Source organism: Monodon monoceros, unplaced genomic scaffold, assembly GCF_005190385.1.
Source record: "Monodon monoceros isolate NGI ecotype Baffin Bay Population unplaced genomic scaffold, NGI_Narwhal_1 Super_Scaffold_17, whole genome shotgun sequence".
In the NCBI taxonomy this organism is placed as follows: Eukaryota; Metazoa; Chordata; class Mammalia; order Artiodactyla; family Monodontidae; genus Monodon; species Monodon monoceros.
In genome coordinates, this window is record NW_021703773.1 from 21453304 (window position 1) to 21468263 (window position 14960).

The 14960-nt window shown below is 35.6% G+C and overlaps 1 protein-coding gene across 5 annotated transcripts; it reads right to left on the reverse strand.

Annotated features, from left to right (window-relative positions):
• Window positions 1-956: 956 nt before the first annotated feature.
• Window positions 957-14960, reverse strand: CUNH4orf47 (chromosome unknown C4orf47 homolog). Of its 5 annotated transcripts, none has more exons than XM_029226502.1 (8): window positions 14915-14960; window positions 12512-12699; window positions 10619-10838; window positions 8654-8791; window positions 8479-8554; window positions 6720-6899; window positions 2770-2939; window positions 957-1201 (listed from the first exon to the last, which is right to left on the reverse strand). In XM_029226502.1, the coding sequence occupies exons 2-8, from the start codon at window positions 12609-12611 to the stop codon at window positions 1153-1155; spliced, it is 933 nt and encodes a 310-aa protein (XP_029082335.1). In that variant the 5' UTR covers window positions 12612-12699; window positions 14915-14960; the 3' UTR covers window positions 957-1152. The 5 variants fall into 5 exon arrangements, with proteins under 5 accessions (XP_029082335.1, XP_029082336.1, XP_029082334.1 ...); XM_029226503.1 differs by lacking the exon at window positions 14915-14960 and adding an exon at window positions 14656-14803 and having other exon boundaries at window positions 12512-12694; XM_029226501.1 differs by lacking the exon at window positions 14915-14960 and adding an exon at window positions 13432-13739.

Here is a 14960-nt window from a genome sequence, read left to right on the forward strand (position 1 = left end):
TACCATCTGCAATCCCTTTAAAAGCCAGATGTGGATCTGGATTGACATGGTTTCCCCCCACTGAAAAAAAAGTGGATCTAGAAGGAGACTACTGCCACCCCTATATATTATATATTCTGGTTTTCAGCTCTGACAGCTCTAGAATGGCAGAGAGACAAGTACTAAGAAAAAAACACGGATCAAGAATAATTCCCGCAATACATTATATTAATAGATATTGTAAATTTCTCTTTTTAAATACCACTGCCACCCCAGCCCAACTGAATGAGGACTATTGAGAGAGACCTCACTATGAATTACAGTAATGTATTTAAATCATGTCTTTTAAGAACAGATATTTTTTAAGTGGTAGGATGAGTGAAGAGAAAGGAGAGGGTAAGACCTAGAGAGGCAGGTACGAGAGAGGCAGCTCTAAGCAGCTACCAAGGAGCGTGAGAGGACACCACAGACCAACTGCACCTATCTTTTGAAACCTGGCCATTTCTTGTAAGATACTGAACTTAAAGTACATCCCCACTCTCCCTTCCCCCTGCTCATCCTGAGGCTGCCATTGGCTGATCTGATGCTCTACATAGGCCACAAATAGAAGGCACGATACCACATAAATTGAGCTATCTGCCTCACTATATAATGTGTGTATACATGAATCTATGCGATATGACTGGATCAATACTTCTCTCTGATGTTAAGAATGCTTTAACGGGCTATGACACTAGGATAACTATCAACTCAACCTTCAAATACCTCCAAGAAGGACAGCAAATTAAGAATTCACTGTGCACGTTCTACCCCTCCAGCCCCCATTTCCACCCCTACCCTCCAACCCTGCAATTTTTTAACGTTAGGAGCAAAATATTTCAAATGACAGACTGCACTTCAAGATTTTATAACATTTCTAAACATTCCTAAACATCTCCTCAGAAACACAGATCTAAACACAGATCAGCAAGCACATGTTAAATTATTAACAAATACTATTTATTTATTATGTAATAGTACTAAAAGATGGAAGAGTATTAGAGTCACAGTCCTAAATTTCTTTTAAATGCTTGAGCTATTTGTTCCACAATATCTGATATTTTTTCAAATAATGAGCACTTGATAATGAATTTTTAGTAGTCAGGACCTATAAGGCTATTTGTCTTCCAGATGCTAATAGGACTGTACGGAAGCAGTCTTGTAGTTCTTCATATTTAGTGCCCTAAAATTGGAAAATAAATGCACATTTAATTTTATAGGTGCAGGTAATACATCTGTTTATTCTTGTAAAAACATTTTGCAATAAAAAATTACCAATCTGAAACCAAATTTTCTCACCAAATGAAAAGCTTCACTTTGTATGTCAGATATACTTTTAAAATGTAATTTAAGAGGGAATAACTGGTTTATGATACCAATTTTAAATGCTATTGCCCAAAGGTTTATTAGTTTTTAAATTAGGATAAAAGAAGCTAAAACTTGATTTAGGATAATATTTGTGATCATGTAAAAAAAAAAAAGAGGGATTGAATAAACTCAAAATTACTCAACAAAAGATAAACTTCTGATTTTCCAAAAGAACAATCAGTGACTTTTTTCTTTACTCTGCTCTAAACATATATGCTAGGGCATCTAGAGCTTTCTTGGATCTGTCCTCTGGAGAGCCAGAAAACCTGAAACCACCCTGCACAAAAAAAATTCCATCTATTTGAGGGTGAGTGTTGTGAGGAAAATTCCAATTTTACTGTCAGTTCTATTGTATAACTAAAGTTGGCCAGAGTACTGATAGGTAACTTGCCAAAGGATAAAGGTCCAAACACATGGAAAAAAGGCTCCATACCTTTGTTTCCCAGACCGATCATCTACCAACTAGCCCGCAAAGAATATTATTCCTATAGGCAACAGTCAAATTACATAAATAATGAAGGGCAGGTCTTACTTTTGTGATATAATAATGATGTTGGTATTACAATCACTGTCCGCAAGTGATAAAGATGTACTACTGTTTTTACAAAAGGAAAGAATGTGAATTTGATGTCCTTTACCTAATCCATTGTATGATTACACTGAAGTTAGAAATATGTAAGTTAGTTAAATTGGCGTTAAAAGTTTTCCAATGAATAGGTGGAAAGGTAATCAAATGAGTTCTTCAGTTATTTATGATCTTGCACACACACCAAAAGAATGATGGATTGTCCTATTCTAAATTACACTCTGAACTTCTAAGAACTTCTTTTCAGTGTTGAGAGTGCTCAAAATCTAGGTAAAATTGAAGTTCCATGATACATTAATAATATACATATACTTTCCTCAAAGCATTTTTAATTAATCGGAATATTTCCTGCTTTCATAGGTTATTTGAAAGTTAAGAACAGCATAAGTGTCATTAGGATTCCACACAATTACTGAGAGCCTGGGGCCCACATAGAGATAATAATTTAACAAGGGTCCAAAGACTGAGAAACAGACAATGTTAACATGTACTGCTAACTGAACTGTATATATCTAAAGTCTCAAATGACTCGAAATAAGGTGCTATATAGATTTGCTTTAAAAATTATGAACAGAATAGTTTGGTACAGATAAATTAAGCTTTTTGAATTCGGAATTTCAGAAGATGGGAAAGAACTTCTACAGGGGAGGGCAGGTATAAGAAAGAAGCTGAGATTTCTAAAGTCACCCAAATTTGTCATTTTTTAAAGTATGTATAAATAAAAGATATTATTTTGAAGAAATCTAAAAGCTGAAAATAATTTGTCTTGGTTTATGGGCTAAATGTAACATTACTACCTTTTGACATTCAAAGTCATTATACTTTCAGTTGGTCTGCTTTTTGGTCCACCTGGTGGATGGAAAACCTTAGCACCTTTGCTGGAAATATGGCTTGTCAATTTAACCCCATAAGGGTCAGCAGAATGTGAAGGGTAAGAATCAAATGTTCCTGCCTTCATTCCACCAGCCTACAAATAAAAATGAGACAATTTAATGTGGTTTTGTAAAAATGCTTCTAACAAAATTAGATTTGAAGAAGTTCATACATATTTGTGTATTGTACATGGAGTTTGGTTTTACATTTAAAGAAAATTCTCTATACTGTTTAATTCAAATATCACCAAAGCGTCTCCCTACCACCAATTCTATGGGGTTAAGACACTGTAATTCCAAAAGTTCTCTATTAAAATGCAAATATTTATAAGAAGGTAATATTCTAAACTGTTGCCAACAGTTAATATTTTAGTGAGAATTTATCAGATCAGGCTATCATCTACATAGGAGGTGAGCCCATTACTGAGGGAATGAGACCTAGGTCACATGTATTCTGATAGAGAAAGGAGTTAGGCCTCAGAACCAGAAGATGAGAGAAGAGGCCAAGGGTAAGGTTTGTCCAACAGGGAGCCTGGCACGACATGAGTTCACTAAATGTCAGTAAATGATGGGGAAGATACTAAGATAAAAACTTCTTTTTTGATAAAAATAAAGGAAGAGCACATAGAAAAAGAGAGAGGAAAATGTAATCCACAGTCAGTCCTCCGTATCCACAAGTTCTGCATCCTCAGATTCAACCAACCTCAGATCGAAAATATTTAAAGAAAAAGAACTCCAGAAAGTTCCAAGGAGAAAAACTTGAACTTGACATGTGCTTTACATAGCATTTACATTGTATTAGATATTATAAGTGATCTAAAGATGATTTAAAGTATACAGGAGGATGTGCAAAGGTTACATGCAAATACTATGCCATTTTATATAAGGGACCTGAGCATCCTCAAATTTTGGTATCCTGAGAGTGGGGGGGGGGGTCCTGAAACCAATCCCCCATGGATACTGTACCACATACTATACTTTTCTTGTAATCTATTAAGAGAAGTCAATCAAAATATTTTTTGAGCTATACACAAAACAAACATTTGCTTTGACCTTTTAAACTGACTTACTAACAGGATTTTTATCATTATATTATATATGGTCACCAAGAAAACTCTATACAATCACAATAACCCATTTAATTAGGCATCCTTTCTCTTACAGTGTCTAAGTCAGATATAAATGAAAACTTGATTCGTTTGTAAGACATGGTTGTAATTTTTCAAGTTTTCCAGATAGAGACACATGGATTATTTTTAAGAGCAACAAATAATAAGGAATCTTAAGAAAATAAAATTAATTAATTAAATAATGTAAAAGCAAAACAAATGAATTGAAAATGTAAAAATATATATGGTATATAAACCAACCCACCAGATGATACTTAAAAAATAAATAGGTAAGTCTATATTATAATTAAGATTGAGAAATGGGTGGAAGAAACCTGTACATATATGGAATATCAAAAACTGTAAGATAGTATTTTTGTACACCTCTATGTTAATAAATTTGAAAATCTGAATGAAATGAATGATTTTCAAAGAAAATATTGTCAAAAGTGACTCAAAAAGAGAGAGACCACCTACGGAAAACAGATGGGCATCATGCAAGAAATTAAGCCCAGAACATTTCCTATAAGAATTCTTTCAAGCTTTCAAGGAACAGATATTTCTGGTGTTATTAAACTCTCACAGAACATAGAAAAAGAAGGAAATCTCCCAATTATTTTAATATGCTAGCATCAACTTATACCAAAATAGAACAAGGCATATAAAAATAAAAGTACAGACCAGTCACAACCCTTAAAATTACTGATGTGAAAATACTTAATATTAACAAATAAAACACAGTGTTACACTTAAAGATTAATACAACACAGTTAAGTGGGCATCATTCCAAGAAATCTATTACTGTTACTCATAACAAGTCAATGGAGAAAAAAAAGATGGTCTAAACAGATTATACCAAAACATTCAGTATAATTCTACATACATTCTTGATTTATTCTTATTTTTGCATCTATAAAAATGAACACTGGAGGAATTCCCATGATCCCCATTACATATCCAAATATTGGAATGAGCATGACATAAGAGATACAAATATTAGAAAGGAAGGACCAAAATTATTTGCAGATCTATAATCATATATCTAAAGATCCAGAGAAAATCAACAGAATACCATTAGAACATAAGAAACTTTAATGAAGTGGCCAGTTATTTTAAAAAATCAGATATTTTAATAAGAACAAATAATATAAGGGGATTGATGGGAGAAAAAAGCATTGACCAGGACCTTAAAATAAGTAGGAATAAATATAAGATGGATAAATCTACATGAAGTAAAATATTAAAATCTACAAGACAAATAATCTTTTTGTAAGTAGCTTAATCTAGATCAGAAGATTCAAAATATAAATATGCTAATACAAGCAAAAATCTAAAGATTTAATTTTAGAGCAAAATACCAAAGGTCTTTTTTTCCCCAGCACTTTACAAAATAATTCCAAAGTTCTAAATAATAAATATTGGAAAACAGCCATACAACTTTTTTAAAGAGTAAGAAGAGACTAGACCCACCCAATATTAAAATGCAAAAATAATTAAAAGTAGTTTGGTACTGGTAGAAATAAACATCAATCAAATTGCATGAAAATTCAGAAAAAAAAAACTAAAAACTGGGAATTTTTATTTGATAAGGGTGGCATTTCAAAGCAGTGGTGGTAATTATCCTATCGGTGAGATCAGGAACAACTGAATTTTTTCAAAATCAGTTTTACGTAAATCTAATTTAAGTATAATAAACTGCACCCATTTTAAGTTTACAATTCTATGAGATTTGACAGATGTATACACGCTTGAAACCACAACGACAGGCAAGGCACAGAACGTGTCCTCCCCACAAAGCTTCCTTCTGCCCTTAAAACTGAATTTTGAAAAAGGTAAAAGCTGGATCCTTACCTTGCTCTTTACATCAAAATACATTTCAGTAAAAGAAATCAGGAATGCATATTTTTCTAACACTGCTGGGAAGGAAAGTCATTCTGAGAATGACATAAACTCAGCACAAAGGACTGATAAATTTGACTACATCAAATTACTAAATTTCTGAATAGCACAAAATACTATAACCAAAGTCAAAGATTCACCAGACTAGAAAAATTATTTTCAACACAAATGATAAAACAATATCCTTAATATATGAAAAGATCTTACAAATCAGTATCAAAAAGACAAATATCCTAATAGAACATTCGCAAGGAAAATTAACAAGCAATTCACAGAAGGTAAACAAAAGCATAAACTAAGGTTTACTGTTAGAAGCATTTTCATTTCTATTCACACTTGTTGTAAACCTCAGCAGAAGGGAGACAGTTCATTTTAATCACTTCAAAAACTAAAGATGATCTGACTTTTTATGCTTTTGAGAAAAACTATGCCTAAATCTAGAGAGGCACTTAGAAAATTCATTGTAAAGTAAAATACTTTTGAAATGGTTATGAAATGGTTAATAATTATTTCATTGTAAGAGCTTCATTATTTCCTATGCTACGGATCACAGGCTCCGGACGCACAGGCTCAGCGGCCATGGCTCACGGACCCAACCGCTCCGTGGCATGTGGGATCCTCCCGGACCAGGGCACGAACCCGTGTCCCCTGCATCAGCAGGTAGACTCTCAACCACTGCGCCACCCAGGAAGCCCTATGCTATCCAGTTTTATGACTTTTCATAATTTCATAAAAATGAGTTTCATGATTCATGGCATGATTATAAACAAGTTTATTATTTACATGGGTAATAAAATAATATGACAGCAAGAGGCAACATATCTTTATAATGCTTAATATTTTTTCATTCTAAAATTTTTAACTTACCTTTTTACCAGGAGAAGAGGGCTTAAAAGGGTTTGCAAGTGCTTCTTTCTTCTCTGCTTTTTTAATTGGTGGTAAAGGTTTCTCAAACAAATAAGGATTGGTATCAAAATATTCCCTTGGGTAAAGATTTAATTTGAAAGGTGTCCCTTTAAGTAAACGATGGTGTTCTTCATTCTCTTTCTGTAAATTAAAGAGTTTGAAATTATATAGCAAAAATTACTCAAACTGGATGTAGAGTTAATATACCTTTAAATTTTAATATAAGCATGTAGATTTTTTAATATATACTGCTGGGTTCACTTTTTTGAAACATTCCTTTGTTATGTTCTATTTTTATGATACAAAAGATATGCTTACTTGTGAACAAGCACAGCTATGATTGTTCATTTTGGATATAAATTTATTTGATATATAGAGATTTATTTATCACTTGAACAAATCTATATCAACTATCTGGGTGATATAAGGCAGTAAAAAACAGTCAGTCTCTAGTTCAAACGCTAACTCCTTCTGCTTTTTAGCATTTCTCAGGGACACTGGGAAAATTACTTACTTTTTTAGTGTCACATTTTCTTTAAGTGTAAATAATGATGATACTATTCCCCCCACTCTTAATGCTGTTCTCAAGATTAAATGAGATTATGTGTTCAAAGTACCTGGCATATGATAGGCCTTCAAAAGAATGTCAGCTTTTACTTCTAAGAATAAGGAATACTTACTTTCTACATTACAACATTTTTATATTACAATATTATTTTAGGAAATCCAGGGACATAAAATTTCTGACTTATAAATAATAAGTTCTAAAAGTAAAAACTCTAAAGAGAGAAAAGTATCCACAAATGTGAATATGCTTCACTGTAAGTCAAATACTGTATAAAGTGAGTGTAAGAGGCTTATGCCAGTACATCTCAGTTTTTATTTCTGCCATGTAATAAAGTGAGTCGTTTTCTCCCGTCCTTTCACTTTCTCTTCTGTAGGTTTTCATTCTCTACTCTCCACTTCCTCCCTTCTCCCCATCACTCCTCCATCCCATTCATTCACCATAATGGCCTGATCAGCCCAAAAGTACTACCACTACTTTTTTTTTTTTAATAATATCTCCATTGTAAGGATATTTTTTTTAATTAATTAATTTATTTTTTGGCTGTGCTGGGTCTTCGTTTCTGTGCGAGGGCTTTCTCTAGTTGTGGCAAGCGGGGGCCACTCTTCAACGCGGTGCGCAGGCCTCTCACCGTCGCGGTCTCTCTTGTTGCAGAGCACAGGTTCCAGACGCGCAGGCTCAGTAGTTGTGGCTCACAGGCCTAGTTGCTCCGCGGCATGTGGGATCCTCCCAGACCCATGTCCCCTGCTTTAGCAGGCAGATTCTCAACCACTGCGCCACCAGGGAAGCCCACTACCACTACTTTTTTAGGCACAATATATTAGGGTGTGGTGGGAACACGGCTAAGGACCAGGATACTTTTAGGACTCTTCTAACCAAAATAGAGCATAGTTGATCAGGCCAACTTAACAGAAGTCTCACAGCTGGTTTGGAGAGATACAGGATAGACGTGGTAAACTATAGCAGGGGTTAAAGCTCATTCTGGGAATCTAATATCAGAAAGGTAAAATTATCACAATTCATAAACATCAATCTGCCATTGCCCAAGTAATACAAATAGATAAAACAAAACAAACCCTAATTAGATCACAAGTGAATTCTCTAAGTCAACTAAATAAGAGAAAGGTTGGAAAAAGTTAAAATAGATTCTTTTACCTTGTCATTTAGTTTTGCTGCATCATAGAAATCAGCAGAGTGTGAAAACTGTTTACCTATGGTAACATTTGCATAGCTAAAGAAGGAAAACAATAATGATGATGACTTCAGGGTTCAGAAATTAAATTTTTTTTAATTCAAAACAAATGATACAAAAGTATTAAAAATATCTTACCCATATCCAGTTCCTTTCTTTCCTGGGTTTGTGTACAAATTCTTTCCAGGTGGCTCATATTTTTCTTTGGGTTTTGATTGTGCACTGAAAAATGGGACTGGTCTACCTATCGTTCCATAGTAACTTCCTAATCCACATCTTAAATACAGTTTAACCACAAGAACAAAAAGGAGCAAGTTAAAATAGCAAATTTTGTGTTATACATATTTTACCATAATTTATAAAATATTATTAAAAGGGGAGCAAAATATATGCAATGGAGCTGACTTGCCTAACTTTGGTAAGAAAAAAATTTTTTTTCTTATTTTGTAATCTAATTTGCCCTATTTTTCAAAGTCACAGATTTTGAGATAATATTTTTAATCTTTATGCCTATTTTAAATGCTCAATATAAACAAAACTTAATAATCTCTAAGAAGTTAGAAGAGTTTACATTAATTCAGTTAACTATAACAACAAACAGAATCTTTGTTTATTTTAAATTATTTATTTTTTATTTAAGTATAGTTGATTTACAACATTATATTAGTTCCAGACGGTGGGAGAGGCTAAAAAATGCAAAACAGTTATTTAAAGGATAAAATACATATATTACATGAAAAAGAAATGAAGCAGTGACCCAAAAAAATGCACGTCTGAATTTATATCTAAGAAGAAAACAAAGAAACCCAAGAAAAAGTAGTAATAATAAAAATAAATAGGGGATTCCCTCCTGGCGCAGTGGTTAAGAATCCTCCTGCCAATGCAGGGGACACAGGTTCAAGCCCTGGTCCAGAAAGATCCCACATGACGCGGAGCAACTAAGCCTGTGCACCACAACTACTGAGCCTGCGCTCTAGAGCCCACGAGCCACAACTACTGAAGCCCACGTGCCACAACTACTGAAGCTCACATGCCACAACTACTGAGCCCACGTGCCACAACTACTGAGCCCATGTGCCACAACTACTGAAGCCCGCGCGCCTAAAGCACGCACTCCACAATGAGAAGCCACCACAATGAGAAGCCCGCACACCGTAGTGAAGAGTAGCCCCCACTCACCACAACTAGAGAAAGCCTGTGCGCAGCAACAAAGACCTAACACAGCCAAAAATAAATAAATAAAATAAATTTAAAAATAAATAATTCAAACCTCTCAAAAGTGTGAAAAGGTGGAAAAAGATAAACTATAATAACAGAAGACATTCTCCACTCTTAATAAAAACTTAATAATTTAACTTTGAAGACCGCAGCTTTACTAATCTCAAAACCATAAATAAGCCCCAAATTATTTTTCAACCAATCCTTGTCTGTCATAAACTCTAGATTGAGAGTCAACGTTATTGAGTGTGAATTAACATCATATTATAAAGCTCAGCTATATTATATGATATCACATAGACTACATGATCTTAAGTATTTAAAGGTTAAAGGAAAAAAGAACCTCACATTGACAATTTTCACAACTTAAATATTGTTAAACCCCATACATGTATCTTCATGCATGATTTTTAAATAATGTATCTTTGATAAATTATCCTCTTTATCCAAAAAAGATTTCTCCTAATTTCACATTTTGTATTTACACTTTTCTTAAAGTTTTAAAAAGCAGATAAATTAGTCAAGGGCACAGATATGACGACCCAAGGCAATTTTCTTCCTAATCTGACTATTGCAAGGTTTTCAACTAAACTTATTTTCATTATTTAGTTGACTTCATTAGTATAAACTGATAGAGAACAGTGACAGAGATAACCAAAAATTTAATGTGATAATGAGAATCTACTTAATCAAAATTACCTGTCAACCTAAATCATCCAATATAATTGTCTTCATCTAAGACAAACTTAACCTAAGAATCACATTTTAAAAAATGAATCATACATAAGTAAGTCCTACGGAAAAACCAAAACTTAATTTAGGATGGAGGAGAGAGAGATATGCAGGAGATATATCAATATTTAAGACTTTTTCCCAAATACTTACGGCTTCTTATCTCCATTACTAGGAAGGAACGCTTTGCCTAGATTTTTTTTGGCTTCTTCCATCGTATGCCGTCTCCTCACTTGATTCAGGTTTACGTAGCCTTCACCTTCAAAAATCCTTACAAAATGGGGATCAAAATAACCTGCCTGGAGATTTGACATCTCTTTGGATCCCCCAGGTAGCATCTGTCTATTTTTGCTTGCAGCTTCATTAAATGGTCCTTTAAAAATAAATTAGGAATATCACAATTTTGAGCTCACTAGTAATTAAAGAACATGAAAAATGACTTTGAAAAGTTTCAAAATGTGATTTGGACCAGTGAGTTTTGAGCTCTTAAACACTATTTCAAAACATTTACTGAAAGGTCTGTGTCAAAGGCTACACTGACAATAAGAACTAAGAGGCTTCCATTAAAACATTTTAATAATTAGATTGAGGTCCTGTTAAACTCTGAATCTGAGAGCTGGAAGAGACCTTACAGGTCACTGAATCCAATGCTTCCCCATCTATATACTACAGAACACTGTGTAAGAATATGCTAGGAAACTATTTGTGTCAGATGTCAGTAAGTGTTTTTTGTGTGTGTGTGTGTGTGTGTGTGTCAGTGTGTATTTTTAGGTTGGAGGGGGAGGGTATTTCATACTCAAACTGAAACAATTTCCCTCCTGGGTATATACTCTAGACACATGAGTGCCTATATCCACTAAAAGACGTAAACAAGAATGTTCACAGCAGCTTTATTCATAACAATCAAAAACCACAAACTGGGCTTCCCTGGTGGCGCAGTGGTTGAGAGTCCGCCTGCCGATGCAGGGGACACGGATTCGTGCCCCGGCCTGGGAGGATCCCACATGCCGCAGAGCGGCTGGGCCCGTGAGCCATGGCTGCTGGGCCTGCGCGTCCAGAGCCTGTGCTCCGCAACGGGAGAGGCCACAACAGTGAGAGGCCTGCGTACCGCAAAAAAAGCAAAAAAACCCACAAACAACTCAAATGTCCATCAACAGGGGAACAGATAAATAAATTGTGGTATACAGTGAAGTACTAGTAGCCCAATAATCTTTAAAAGACTGATTTTATGAATATTTAAAACTTCTTTTGTAATTTGCATCTAGGAGAACTCAACTTGTAAAGTCCTTCCATAATGTGAAAGAATTTTTTGAAGTGCAAATAACCCTTAATTCAATTGGTTATCTAAATGTGAATTTGTATCACTGATTTTTCTTTAACTTAGGTTTTTGAAATGATAATGTATTCACATGGTTCCAAATTCAATAGTATAAATATTTTTACAATAAATTTTCCTTCCACATTCCGTCACCCAGTTCCTTTCCCACAGGCACCCATGATAGTAATTTTGTTTTCCAGAGAATGTTTAGGGATGTTCCAGTAAATATTTTCATATTTATCCTTTTCCATTTTCAATGTTTAGCATACCACATACATTATTAAATAAAAAGGCAAGGTACAGAATAGTGTATCTTGGAGATGTTTCATATCAGTGTATTCTTTCTTATTGTTTTATTTATGACTCTTCTAAAAACCCCTCAGCTATTCATTTAGCATTTCATTTTTCAAGAAAGTGATCATGGATGGCCTTTTCAGATGCAAATGTTAATGCTGTCTACCTAGCAGAGTGTCCCATCTAAGGGAACAAAAAAAGCTAAAAACAAAATATTCTGGGAGAAAACTGCCATGCACCTTGAAAAGAAATAAAATTACCTATGAGGAGAATATATGAAGGTAGGGTAGCCCAATAAAATGAGCTTCCTGCTCTTATAAAATTAAGACCATAAAATACAGACCATTAAAAAATATCATTTAACAAACGTTAAAGCCAAAATTTTATACAGAAAACATCACTCTTAGGCTGTAAAGGAAACCGAATATACTTACGATTAAATTGTGACACATATTTATCACCAACAGTAACATATTCCATCTCACTGAAGAGCCCAATCCTCTCCATATCTGTTTTCCCTCCTTCCACAGGCATGGTTGCTTCTTGTGGTGGTGTGCTCTATATAGGTAACTTCAATGGGTCGCTGAGGGCTACTTCTTCTATAGCAAAATCCTACTCTACACTGAAAAATACAGGGGAAAAGTTTAGGGAAAAGGTGATTACTAAATTTCAGTCCAAATTACTTGCAGTCTGAGAGTTAACATGCATATCGTTACATCATAAAACAACAGTCTCAAACCATGTGGGGAAAGAATCTACTTTGTGGGGCTGAGGGGGAATAATGGGGATTCAAAATTATCACCACAAACCCTCCCCTTGACTGTCCAGGTGAAGTATCCACAAATTACAAAGAAATGTGTATCTGTTGCACTGCCATTCATCTGTCGTAGATAATAAAATTATTACTGTACAGTGTGGTATAAATACTGTGTAAACAACATCCTTCTTTTGAGAAGTTCAAAGATCTTAATTACGTAAGGCAGTCATTTTCAGTTTAAATCATTTTATGTAAACATACTGCATTGTCCCTTGTATTAAAAATTATAACTTACTTTTTCAGAATGCACCACACACATAGGTATTACCCTATAGTTCTTGAATTCTTTCAAGTTTAAATGTATATAAGAAATGTGCCACCTGGTGAAATTAGTTCACAAAGGGGTTGGGAAGAGAGGACAACTGTCTAGGCAAGATAAAAACAAAGAACAGCAAAACAAAAATCCACAATGAATTCAGATACTACAACTATACGTTTTCTTTTGAAATATCACTCTAAATATGCAACTACTTATTTGGATTTTTTTTAAATTAGACATATTCTAAAAAGTAGGACCAAAGAGCTAAGAATACTGGCTTCCATTTCACTGTAATATTTTTGAAGCACCAACTAGATCTAGGCACTGGACGTACATTAGTGAACAAAACAAACATTGGCTTATGCCTCCCAGCTTTTAATCCAAGGTAAGAAACTTTTGCCTTGAATTTAGAGCAAGCTGTTTCAGTGACACTAAACAGGATTGCCTATTTGAAACTGTGGCTCATCCTTCCCTCCCCCACATCCCACCTCTTCCTCTGATCAGGTATGCTTTAAAACTAAAAGTCAGTTAGCTGGAGTGTGCTGATTCGATTTGTTTCATACTTCAAAGCTCCATCTTCACTGCCCAACCTCAAAGGCTTCTTGTGCTGCTACAGGGGGTTCAAATCCTTTAAATGGCTCACAAGGCCACTATCACCCTCATTTGTCACCAGTGGAAGCCCCCCTCCCTGGCACCCGGGCTCTAATTCTCTTCTTTCAGTTCTCAAGTCCAGCTCTCTCCAACCACAGGACCCTAACACATGCTGTTTCACTTTAGGCAGGTGTTTCACTGCCCTGACCTCTTTTGTTGCCCAATTAATACCGATCCTTCTGACTGTTTAGCTCATTCCTCACTTCTAACATAGCGCCATGCATTTCTCTTTCCAAGCCCTCATCATGGTTATCTAGTGGGCTATTTTACATTCACCGTGTAGGGATCCTTTAATTATCAGCTGTTTTCCCCCACTAAACTGGGGACTCCGGGAAGGCAGGAACCGTGGTGTGAGTCTGGTACTTCCTTACCAGTGTTTGGCACACGACAAAGTGAGCCACAGAGGGAAGAAAGGAAAGGGGACGAAAAGGAGGGGGAGATAAGAAAAGGAGGGGGAGACAAGGAAAGGAGTTATTGCCTTGAATTTTTCCACTACTTAACTCTTCTTGAGCAGCATTTACAGAACCACTCATTCATTTATTTAACGTTTTGCAAACCCCTCCTCTGAGTAGGGTTCGCTGGTAGAAGTTAGGAAAACTGAGATTTTAAAAGGCATAGGTCCTGCCCGTAGGGAGCTTACACTCTAGTAAACAAGACATAATTAAATATAACACAGTGGAACAATGCAAGTTCCCTTCGAAAGGTAGGGATAAAGAGCCAGGGGTGGGGGTGGGGGGGGGAGGAGGATGGGGTGTGAAGGAGGGACAGAAAACTGGCTGAGGTGATGAGGAAAATGATGTCCCATTAGGGAAACGGAGGTTCAGAGTATGTAGGTATCTAAAGGACAACACCTGACGTCTGCGAGGACCAAGTCACCTCTGAGAAGGGCACGAGCCACCCCGCAAGAGCGCTTCCCGCCCTGGACGTCGCTACGAGGCTGCTCCGCACGCTCCGCTCGCCGCAGGGTTTATTGTGGCGCGTTACCCCGGCTACGGAAGAATCCATTCCAAGAACTAACCCTACGGAAGGATACGTGGAGGGTTCGAATCCGCATCAAGAAAGACGTAAGAGTGTCTGCGGGAAACGAATGAGGCAGTCAACAGATTTTACCGAAACGGAGACTTCTACTTCCAGCCCCATTATCCATCCGCGAGAT

Coding starts and splice junctions, on each gene's coding strand:
- CUNH4orf47 (XM_029226502.1), bottom strand. CDS start 12,611: ATGCCTGTGGAAGGAGGGAAAACAGATATGGAGAGGATTGGGCTCTTC. Junction 6,900..8,478: donor CAGCAAAACTAAATGACAAG/GTAAAAGAATCT, acceptor TTTAATTTACAG/AAAGAGAATGAAGAACACCA. Junction 2,940..6,719: donor CCTCTTCTCCTGGTAAAAAG/GTAAGTTAAAAA, acceptor TTTTATTTGTAG/GCTGGTGGAATGAAGGCAGG.